Here is a 12699-nt window from a genome sequence, read left to right on the forward strand (position 1 = left end):
TAGCATGCGTATTGTCAAAAATAAAGGACGTGATGTCTGTAGAAATCTACTCAAGAATTATTTTTCTCCCTTCCCAGAAGGTGGCAATAAAGACACATACAATGAGCTTCACCAGAAGCCTTCCTAAAACTGTTCTTGTCAGCTGTTACTGAGCAGCTCTGAAGGAAAATGTGTTCAGTCACCCATCACAATCAGTGCTATTTCATCTCTCCTGAAATGCTGTGAAGGCCTTTCAAGCTTGATAATGTACACAGGCAGCCATGACTGCTAGAACAACAGTGTCCTTAAATTCTCCCCACCACAGCCCCATGCCTCCTCACATCAAAGAAAGCAGCGCTCTTCTAGAGTGCGCTCAGCAATGCTTAGAAGGCCTATCATTAAACTGCACTGGAATTAATTAATACACAATGAACAACGTGCCACTTTTAAAGCAGCATGACCTCTGAAAAGTGACAGAAACTAAGACAATTACCCCTATTTACTAAATTGCCACTCAAGCTAGATTTAAAACCAATTTTAAAAATTTCAAAACAGATGCATGCTCAACCTTAATCACAGTGTACCTCAAATCGACTGTCTCCCTGCATCCATTATCCAGTGGTGACAATGCAAATACAGCTTTCTTTTGAGACCTGAGGGAAGACCAGCATCTCTCAAATACAAAATGAAACAACAGTTTCAAAGGCAGAATTGAAAGTGCAGAAACTGGCTACAGTCAGAGACAGGCTGCTAAAGGTTATTATGATTTCAAGTACTTAGCAGTTATTGCACTCTGTTAGAAAAAGGTAAAAACCCAACACTTCCCTAGAGGTTTTGTTCTTGTAAAAACAGAATGAATGACAGGCCAAACTGATTGCACGTGGATAGTCCTCCTTCCTAGAAATGATATTCTAGTCATGATTTTTAGGAACCTCCCACTTCTAGGCCACCGTCTTGACACTGCTATTCTTCTGCTGCTGTTACGCAGAAGAGAGTATCTGCACAGACTGCTCCCCTCGTGGCACAAGAACCTCTGGTCCCAGTACTCCTCTAAGGTACAAGGTGAGACGAGATAAAATGAGAGCAGGATGCAGTGCTGAAAGAAAAGCACTTCCATGCAAATGAGCCTAGAGAGGCTCAGAGACATAGCTAGAAGGCTTGGGAAGCCAGTTACCCAAAAGAATTGAGTAATAAACTTGTGGACAAAAATCAAGCCCATGTTAGCTAGATCATGTCCATATCAGCCTTCTCTGTGAAAAGCATCAAAGGCAAAGCAGATTTGTACCACAGTGACAGAATATCTCCCAGTTGTAACTTAAACCTACTGTACCTAAAAATCAGAAATTGCACAAGCCAGCTGGAGAGCTGGAGAACTAGCACTGCTGACAAGTGACAAGGGTGTCATATGGTTTCCCTAAAAGCATGCAAATGGTGGGCAGTGCCAAGGGTAGTGCTTCAGAAGGTGGCAAATTAGCCTGTTTTCTGCTCTGATTACTAAGATGTGGCCTTCTCAAGGAACAGCTAGCTAGTGAATTTATCAGTCCATGCTGATGGACTGAAGCTACTCCAGCCCAGCCCCGTGAGGAGCCAAACAGGGCATCTGTTTCTTTCAGTCTGTAACTTTGGTTCCCCTGCCTGCCTTTGTGCTCCTCTGGTCTGTGGTTATGGCTCTCCTGTGATGGTCCTGGGAGGGAGTGCTGTCAGGATGTTACCTGGGTTCCTCTACCTCTGCGCTCCTTCCTGTGTGTGTAGACAGGCCTTTTATCACACAACCTAACAGTCAGTACTCTCTCCACCTTGGTCATCAGTAGAATAAATAAAGTACTTCTCTCTCTTGAAGAATTTGATTCAGTAGCTATAACCTCTGAGAAGCAGGAAGATTAGAACCAACCATCCTGTTCACTGTGCATCCATCCCCTACAGGCACAGTAAGTGGAGTCTTTGTAACTGCAATACAGAAAATAATTTGTACTCCTCTACCCCTCACTTAGCAAAAAAGCTGAAAGTCTGTGACCAGATACTTGAAGTATTTTTCATATGGGCTGACTCATCACAGCTCTGAAAGTGCAGTTCTCATCCAAATTAGTAATGAGCCCAATCTGCAGAGAAACTATTGACTAAACCATGTTTAGTGCTGATAGTTTTGCCCTGTCCATGTGTGAAATTCTCACTTTTATAACTCACTAGGAAAAAAAAAAAACATAGCTCAAGTGCCCTACCAACACAGTATGTGTCTAAATGTGGCTTCATATTACAGCTCACATCTGAGTATATATCTTTTGGATTAATCCCACAATAATGCATGCTCAAAGCCACACTACATCTGAAATGGCTTTGTTTCCTTTTCAAAAGATGATCCATAATCATGCTGAATTATAATTCATTTAAAAGCTTATGAATGTTCCAAATGCTGATTATTTCATCCATACAGGCTGACAGGTAAAAGAGATAACAAGATCTAATAATTTAATCAACAGAACTGGTTGAATCGGTTAGGGTTTAGCATCCCTAAACTCTACTTTAAAGGCATGCCAAAATTCTTGAGAACTCCAATAATATCAGAAATAAATTCTAGTGCACAGCTCTGACCTCTCATTCTTTTCTGTGACAGATTGCTTCAGGTGCTATCTTAAAAACTGACTGAAATTTTTATTGTCAGTCTAAAGACACTGTCAGTATCATCCAGGGAACAGAAAACTTCCCTGTAGTTCTAAAAGCAAAATCTAGAGCTCCAATACCCCAAAAGTACTTGGAGCCAACATCTCATTTGATGTAGATTATTCTGTATACCATATACTTTTTCAGTCAAGGATGTCAAACAATGGATCTCAGATACTGTAATTTCATGCAGCATTTTCTTTTTGTTGCACCCTTTGCAAAAACAATAACTTCCAATTACTTATAAAAAGAAACAAAGGTTTTAGATCTAGTATTACGGAATTTTTTTTTTGTCACAGTAGCAAGTCTACAAAGATTAACTCTGTGGTCTTAAAACAAACATGTATGGGTGGGTTTTTTGCTACTTTGTGGAAAGTTGAAACTATGGCCTTATATTCTATTAACAATCCCCTGCTGTGCCTAGACAATTTGTTTAGTGGATGCAGAACAAATGATTATAGAGTGATACAGTTAAAACGTTTTTCTGTGTTCATATTCCTTACAGTTGCATGCACTTTGTGACAATACATTCAGAAATACTTAAGACAAGGTCCTTTGTATTATTTTGACCCAACAAACCTTTGTATTTCTGACTTAACCCCTGCCTTCCACATGCCAACATAAAGCTACTGTTCCTAAGGCAAGTCAATTCTCCATGGCTTGGTAAAGAAAGCCCAGTGGTTCCTAGTGTCACTATCCCTGAACAGTCCCAGAAAAGAATGAGAGTTCCCATACAACCAGTCTTTTCTACTGCTCCATTGATATTTGTTGCGGGCTGGATTCAGATGATTAAATAAGTACAGGTGACATTCAACTGCAAGAAAATAAACCTTGAAACTTCTGCTAATCTTTTCCAGCTATGAATAGTGACTGTTCACTCTACTCCTGCTCAGATTTTGGTTAACACACAGCTCATGTTAAGGCCTGATGTAAGCTGGGAGCAGCTCCATTAGGTGAGAGCAACACATAGGCAAACACAAGGCCAGGAAGGTCTAAAGGTCCTTATGCAGTCACTGCCACCTGCAGCCATCCTCCTTGCATACTGATTGTCTGGCAGTTTCTTCAGAATCCCCTAACTCATGGCAATGGTACAGACCAAACTTCCAAGCTGGATGGTATAAATGTCAGCTTACCCCAAACGATTTTGAAATGGATCCAACAGCAGCCAGACTGCTGAGACTTTTGTGCTTCCCAGTGTCATACAGGGGGTGCCCACACCATGACAAGAGAGCAAGAATGAGCACTCTTACTGTTGGTTTGGCAACGAGTTACAAGTTGCAAGTAACGAGTTATGATTAGAGAACTTCTGAGTTAGAAATCTCACGAATTAAGTGATAAGCTAGTGAATTCACATTTTAGGCTAGTCAGTACAAAGGGGACTGAGTGCTTGCTTGATGTGTGTGTTTTCCTTCCTAGTAAGCAAATCTGAGTGATCCAAACGGACCTTGACAAGCACACCTAACACTCCCTGCACAACATCAGATGCAAGTTGTGCAGACTCTGATCAGAAAACTGCTTTTTTTCCAATTGTTCTCTTCAGTCTTGCTTCTCCAAAATGCCATATGACAGTTGAAGTAAATGCTGCATCCAAATAGGTCTCAGACAATCAAAAAACAAGCATGCTTGAATCCAGCTGAATGTCTGCAGAAAACAGGGGAAGAACAAGCAACCTTCACTTGACAGAAAAAGCCAGCTTTAAGAAATTACAGGTTTTGCATGAAGTCTTGCACATCAGGACTCGGATATGAGCTGCCAATACTATGATACAACTCTGAGGCATCTCACCTCTTCTCACCTCCCCCCTTGTTTGTCTGTGTTCAGACACCATATATTTTTGTTTATGGGTCCAGGGCCACCACTTGGAGGAACAGACTTCAGCCCCGTTGTGGCCCTAAAGCAGGCCACTGGGTTAAGAAAATGTCTTTAAGAGAAAAAATGCCTAGTTAAAGTGGGTCCCACCAACCATACTAGCACTGAATATACTAGCTGTCAGGGCAGGTGGGTGGGTGGGATGGGTGCAGGGAGAGGGACTTGAGTATGAGAGGAGCATTGAGGGGAGTGGGCTGTGGGAAAAGGAGGCGCAGTGCTTGCTGCGGACCAGACCAAGTGTTTCTGGGCTGGATGTTTCCCACCCCTGCTTTAAGCCTTCGTGGATCCCCTGTGATGACATCGTGGCCCCCCAGGGGTCCGTGGACCATAGGTTGAGAATCACTGGTCTATAGGAAAGCCAGAAACAAAACTAATATGCAGTCCCTGTTGCTGATCCTTAAAAAAAATCACTCAAGCTAGCTTTTTCTCTATGACAACTTTAACTCTAGTTTACATGAAAATCTGACTTTGTCTGTACTCTATTCTACAAGCAGAGAAAAATCAAGTTAGCTTTTCTGTTTCTACATTATAAAAAAACCACTTTAATAAGCCATTTATCTCTATTAGCAAGGGAACCCAGTCTTTTTAGTAGCATACTCACAAAACCCACCACAACAGTTTTCCAAAACCCACCACAACAATCTACTGTGCGTATAGCTACTCCCAAATTAAGAGAAACTAAAAAATACAGAGAAGGCTTTTCTGATTCTTCAGCATCTCAAATGAAACTGTGCACATGTGGTTTTAAACCTGAGAACAACAGATTAATTTTGCATGTTAAAATAAGAATGCATAAAAAGTATATGGTGCAATTCAGGACATCTCATTAATGGTCAAGTAAATACTCATTTTTGTTGCATTTATCATTCTCAACGTAATCCTTAAAAAACTATTAAATGGGAATTTGGTGTGTAAATGGATCAGATGATCGACTTACATATGATTGGATGATCACCAGCTTTTTTTTCCAATAATACTATCCTTTAAAGGCTGTTTTTGGGAAGTCTAGACATATGCACAGCTGCACATGGAATAAGGTATAGAAGCACTGAACCCATGTACTATTGCAACAAACCACTGTGACAGTAAGTGCAAGTTTACTGCTCATTTTATTTTCTATCATCTCTAGGCACCAATGAAATCTGACAAGAATATATTAGAGATACTTGAGAAAACAGAAAAAATCTTGATACTGAACTTGTTTGTATAGTATTCATGTCTGTTTAGATACATATGACATATAGAGCACTAAATATGAACTGCTAGTGAAGGTCAAATCCTTTGATAAAGGTTATCTTAAGATTTAGACTGAAAACATCATTAATGGAAAAGATATCCCTCATTAAACTAACTTTAATTTCATTTGTTCTTCTGCATACCTGTACCACTTCACAAATTCTGTTGAAGACTCTGGAAAGTCAAAGTTGATCTTAAGCAGCAACTTAGTTTTACAACAAATAGTGATCATATCCAAAGAATAAAATAGCTTTCTCAAGATAAAGAAGGGACCCTACAAATACACATCTTACTCAAAGTGCTGGAACACTAAAAAATTAAAAATGAAGAAAAATGATCAGGACTTAATTCAGGAAAAAATGACTTGGGCAGCAAGGCAAAGAAAGGTCTATAAATAGAGTTTAAAGATGATTGACAAAAAAACCTGAAAAAGAAACTATTTTTCATTTGCAAGGATGTTATCATCACTCTGAACAGCAGATGCTGGAAAGTGATTTTGCTCAACATCTTCATCGTCACCATAAAAGAGCACTACCGAGTAGCGGAGACATCTGAGACGTCGTCTGCTTAATGCTGTTTCAGGGCAAACAGAACATAAGGAAGAAACACGAGCTCAGTGATTGAAGGATTCATTATATTTAGCGGGAGAGAGGACTCTATAAATGAGGAGAAGGAAGGAAATATATTTTTAACTCAGGTAGGACATTTGCTAAAGCCCTGTGGAAGTTCCAACAGGCCAGCATTGTTCTGAAATGCATCCGATACAGAAAGAGAACAGTTCAACTGCTGCAGATACATATATATATATACACACACACTCTAGATTACAGACTACTCCCAGCTGCTGCCAGGAAGGAAAGAATTTCTCCTCTCTCTCATCACATATACTGAGAATAGTACAGATCTACTTTCACCTCATGATAGTGTCAGATGAATACTGCTTGGGAGCTGAGTGCATATTTTTGAAGGTAAATCTGCCGTAACCTTAATAATTATGCTACTTATAGAGTAAAATAAAGTAGAATGCACAAAGATGTCTACATACTAAATTAAATGCACCTCAAAAGTTTTAAAGAAGCACAGGAAAATGGGTTAGAAGGTTACCAATTTTGTCTCCCCATCCCCTCTTGACAGATTTATCTAACTTGTTTTTAAAAACCTCCAGTGACGGACATCCCATATACTCCCAGATAATCCATTCTAGTATTCAGTTTCCCATTTGCAACTCATTCTTTACATCTAAATTTCTCTTGCTCATTATTTAAATCCACTGCTTCTTATCCTTATCACAGCAGACATGTAAACCAGCTTGTTCCTTTCCTGTTTGGAGGATTTTTAAAAATATATAAACCAACCCATGACTTTTAATTACCCAGTCTGACATTACAATACAACATCATTATTTTCCATGTCTCAAGAAGATATTCAAACCCACTGTAACAAGCAAGGATTTTGATACATAGGATTAATCTAGAAAACATTCAAGCCACTGGATGGATTCCCAACCCATGGTCATCTCAGCAAAATGCAGGACGATAATCAAGAAACCCATTTGCTCATTTATCAGGACAGGAGAGACTCCTCAGAGGCTTTTCTGGAGTAGAGCTGTCAGTCAACTCAACTTCTGACTTGCTGAATATTCTTTTAACTTTCAGACAATTAAATAGACTTAAGTAACAAAGTAACTCACTTTCCAACAGGTTATGCCTGTACACAGTTTAGAAGAAATGAATGCTGCTCTCAGTTACATTGTTTTCACTCTTGCCCCTGTATACACTATTAATAGTTACTCAAGGCCATTCAAAAGCTATTTTATTTTAATTCTGGTAAAATCTTACCCTGGCAACATATATTTCAATTAAGACAATGGATCACATCAATTACAACACTAAAACTCTTAAATGTTGGCAAAAATAATTTCTGAATAAAACATTTCTTCATGGAAGTACCTCAGCAAAGAATGGCAAAACAATTTCAAGCAAAAGGCAGTTGACCATCATTCCAAAGACAGGTAACACAATGACAGGGATTTGAGAGTTAAAAAGACTTGAAGTATCTGCTTTTTTTTCTCTCAAGAGACAGTGATGGAAACTATACTGACGTAGCTTTAAGTTCTCTTGCACATCTCGCATACTACTCCTAAACCTATGCAGCCTTGTGTTGCAATGAACCCTGCAAAGCTGGCAAAGGGACTCTCTGCTTTATACATTTTGTCCTGTTCTGGACTGGGACACAGCCATCTCCTTCCCTCTTTGACTACAATCCCTTTTAAATGGCAACCTTTTCCTTTCTCTCCAAATCAAGTAAACACTTGATTTCACAGTTCTTTAGGCAGCAGCTCGGAATGGTTCACTTTTCCCCCCATCTCAAAAAGGGCAATGTTTGGCCATGTTCCAAGAAAAATGCAACCAGACATCAGGTCTGGCAAGAAAATCACTGTTTGGTGTTTATTTATAGCATGCTTAGCGATATGCAGTGTAGAGGAATGTTGCTGTCTCAAAGAGATTAAAATCCGAATATAAGATTTTACTATGACCACAATGCAAAATCTTGAGACAGAATAACTGTTTTCAAGTGCTAATCAAGTACTAATCAAGAGTATATAATTTCTTGCCAGTTTTGTGAGACAAAGGATTTTAAAAGGATGTGTGTGAAAGGAAACCAGCTTGGCAAAATCTTATCTGGGGGCTTTCTGAAGACCCCAGCTGGAAACAGTCGGTTTGTCACACTGTAGGCAATGGATCAATCATTTTAGCATATCAAGTCCTTTTAACATATTAGGTATTTAAATAAAAAAACAAGCTTAATATTTCAGTTGTCTAAAAAACAAACTTCTAGACACAGAGCTAGAAATGATTAGGCCACTGCTACCACAAGTCTCACTAAAATTACAATGCAAGTAGAAGAGAAGGGAACATGCAAGGACAGAGAGTAAATAATTGTTCTCACTTCCAGAGCTGCTCCCTTTCTGGATGCTGTGCATCATCTGATTCTGGACTGGGAGCAAATGACTCACAAGAAATCAATTTATTTCTAAAGTCATGATTCCCCTCCAACAATGCTTATACTAGTGCTATGGTTTCCACAGTAACTAATGTATTTGAAATTAAAGAAAAATAGTAAGATAAATGGGAATAATAAAATATCTTGTGATAGTGTGGGTGTGTGCAGCACTTACTGTTAATAGTGTGATTTGGAATGAGTTCCAAGTTGCCTTCTTCAGCAACGGCTTTTCCATTGAGAAGTAACATGGCTCCACATATCTGCATTACTAACACTTTACATTTCACCAGTAAAAAAAAATATTACCAATGGATTAGCTTGTTTTTGAAGCAAAATCCACCTTTATCATATTTGAAATAAGTATCTTATCTGACCACATTCTGAGTGGTGTTTCTGTTGAAATCATTAAGATTTTGGATCACTACTTTTTTTTGGTAGCGTTAAGGTCTTTACCCTTTAGCTTGAAGTTCTGCTGTCAGTCAGCAAATATCTTGAGTGATATGGATTTACTTGTCAGCTAATATCACTGCACACCGAGGGACTGCATACAACCAGTTACACACTGAAAAGTTGCTCTGTTTGAAAAAGGTGACAATGTCATGAAATGTAAGAGATTAAATATTTTTAAATCTCTGTAGCCTAATTTACCATAACAAAATTATTCTAAGGTGATTCACTGATTCCATTAAATACCTAGGACATGCAGAACGCATTTCAGCACGTATGCTGTTCTTGAAAATATTTCACACTTTCATTAAGAAGCCCTAGTCAGCCAGACACAAGAGTTCGGAGTACAGAGAAGAATTCTATGCTGTCCAGCCAGGATTAAGTTCGCAGGATAAGCATGTGGAAGACAACCTTATTATTTGCAAACAAAGATAGCAGGATTTAACAGCAGGTATTAGATCTTATTTACTAAAAAACAGAGACAAGGAAAATACCGGAACACAGACTTGATTGGTAGATATGCAATATAATCTATTTAGAAATGAGGGTGGAAACAAGGCTTGCATTAGTCCAGTCTTAACAATCACCCTTACTCTGTCAATAAGCACAATAACAAAGTGGATATAAAACTATGAATGGGAAATTTTGTTGGAATATTTTTCCCAGAAGTGTGGTGGTGCAGTTCTTACCCCTCCCTGTTGGGCTGCTTGGTGCTAGGTGATTCCACCCATCTCCCCCAGTGTTTACACCAATCTGGAGATAAGGACTGCTAACGAGCCTGGCTCCTGCCCCTCCCATCCTCTCCTATCTGTTTTAGCTGGGCGTGAGCAAAAGGTATCTGACAAAAGTCAATTATCTTGGACCCTATAAATTGCAACCACCAGGGAGACCCTTTGAGCTCTCCTGGATTGCAGGGGGCCTGTGACCAGCATCTCCCCTGAGCTGGGACGCCTCTCAGGTACCAAACCCTTAAGGTGTCCGCTGCCAGAGCTGACGGAAGGCCAGGGCGAACTCCACCCGCTCGAGTCTCAATTATCGCCCGTTGAGGGATGCCAAGTCATTGTGAGCATTTACTCTAAACTCGAGAGGGAAATTTTACTTTGAGCTAGCTTCTCTTTCACCCGCTCTTTCTTTGCTTACTGGTATGTGGGTACATACTTCATTCTACTGGATCCGAATACTTTCATCTCTGTGTGTGTTTGTACGTTTTGTGTTCATTCTACTGGATCCAAATACCTTTGTTTCTGTATGTGTGTTTGTACGTTTTGTGTTTGTGTATGCGCATGTACATATGCGTAAATCAAGATACCATGAAGTTAGTGTGAATCTTGTCATCCTAGAATCTGTAAATAAGTTGCTATTTCATAACATCTTCTAAATTATTTTGTAAATGATCAATTCCTGTTATTTATTAATAAATCTAAAATTCCTGTTAAATCATTACCGTGTTAATACTTTCAATACTTTTACAAGAAGATACAAATATCATAGGTTAAGACATCTAGGACAAGTGAGTATTGTATTACTTGAGAGGCACACAAAATGGGATCTTCATTCCACACTCTCTGTCCCTTGCTGCTGCTCCCTCACTTTAAGTAATTATTTATTTTACAGAGTTATACAACTTGCTATTTGTACTTTTGTCTGAGAAAAAACCCTAATACTTTATTAGGTTCCCTATTATGGTTGCATGGGAACTATTAAAGCATTATCTGCACGCATTTGCCATTTCAGAGTTACTCAAAACCACTTTTGAATTAGATACTATTTGCTCAGAGAAGATAAGGCCCCAGTGCAAAGAATGACAGACTACGTCATGCAGTTGAAATGGAATACCAGACTAATTCCTACTGCTGCAAGACTGACTTAGCAAAGACTGGTTAAATAATTGCAAGCTCAATATAAAATAGTGATAATTATTTAAAGTCCTTGAAAAGATTTGGAATGCTTACCTCAATGACTCTTGTTTCAAAATCTTCGTAAGTTTCTGTTGGGAGAAAAATAGAGTATTACATTTCCTTGTATTTCTCACCTATCAGCACAGCTCCCTGTAGCCGGTATAATTTTAAAAGAACACGATTTTTATGTAGCTGCAATTTATAAATTAATGTCAGCAGTAAATAGAAAAGGTAATCATTTGAACAAACATATCTAAGTGAGCTTTCTTAGTTGCTTCCTGTTTAGAAGACCTCAAATATGTTTTTACTTGACTCCATTATTCAATCTCTTTTACGTCAGTGAAAAAACAGCATATAGCTCTTACTTATAAAGCATAGAGCTTTTTCATTTCTTCAGTAAAATCAACTTACATGAAGAAAACTACCTTTAAAGAAAACCTAGTTAAAATGATAACTTCCCAGAAAGTTAAATACTACTGGTTATAATTACTATACAGCTCCTGTTATAATTAAGAGATGACAACTGTTAAATACATTCGTTGTGCTCTATTAGTGACCCCAACCTGCAATCAGTATCTCTGCTTTTTAAGTACCATGCATGCAGGGAAGCAAGATGGAAACAGTCTTCAAAGACTGTCCAACCTAAATAACCAAACTAGCACAAAGGAAGAAAAACAATAATTTTCTTTAAATAGTAAAGCAAGACAAACAAATTTAACTGCTTTTTTGAACATCACACAGAAAGCAAAGCTGATAGAAAAACTGAGACATCCTCGGAATCTGTTGAATATTTTGATCACAAGCTAAGCTATACATACTCTCCAAACTAAATCTGAAAATTTCTTCTGGAAATCACTGCAACTCACCACTTACACTGAAGCATTTTTGTTAAATTTTATCTTATATTCTTCCTAATTCTTTTCAATTGCAGAAATGCTATGAAAAATAACTATCCATAGCATGTTATGAAAACATAATGTTTTGGGTTTTCACCGTCCAGCAGTGTAAACTGCCTTTTTTCCTAAACACTGCTCTAAAACTCTAAACAAACCCCAAATTTCGTATACATTGAGCAAAATCTGTAAATGGTTAAAAAATAAAAATGTAAAGCACCAAATGGTCACTTCTATCATGACCAAACTATTATCCAATATTTTTCAGAATATTCTGAAACTTGTATTAGACAAGCAACAGGGATTCAAAGAAATTTTAAGTATTTGATACATATTTCTGTGAAATTTCACAAAGGGGAGAGGGAGGATAAAACAAAACAATACATAGCCACTTCAAATAATCAAGAATCACACAGCCAGACTTTTTTTTTTCCTCTTTCAATTTCAAATTCTGCCTGAAAAAATGTATTTGCAATCAAAGACAATTACAGCATCGTTTATTCTGTCTAGTAACAGGGTGTTTTGCATTGTAAAATAAAGATTGCTTTTATGCCACATCTTCATTCAAGTCTTTTCATCACCGTAGCAATGAAATACTGAACACAGAGCTCCGCTCTGGTGAACATTACATACTCAGCTCTTAAGTGGCAAATGTATCCTTCCCAGCGCACAGAAAGTAAGTTTTCTGCTCTGTCATTACAAGGGACTTTAAAGCA

At 38.3% G+C, this 12699-nt stretch overlaps 1 protein-coding gene across 1 annotated transcript in view; it reads right to left on the minus strand.

The window, feature by feature from the left end:
• Positions 1-12699, minus strand: part of MRPS5 (mitochondrial ribosomal protein S5) — a 64932-nt gene that overhangs the window by 22204 nt on the left and 30029 nt on the right. Inside the window, exon 5 of the mRNA XM_074817360.1 lies at positions 11145-11179. Coding sequence (XP_074673461.1) covers positions 11145-11179 — 35 coding nt within the window. The remainder of the gene's footprint in view (positions 1-11144; positions 11180-12699) is intronic.

This window comes from Strix aluco, chromosome 3, assembly GCF_031877795.1.
Source record: "Strix aluco isolate bStrAlu1 chromosome 3, bStrAlu1.hap1, whole genome shotgun sequence".
Taxonomy (NCBI): domain Eukaryota; kingdom Metazoa; phylum Chordata; class Aves; order Strigiformes; family Strigidae; genus Strix; species Strix aluco.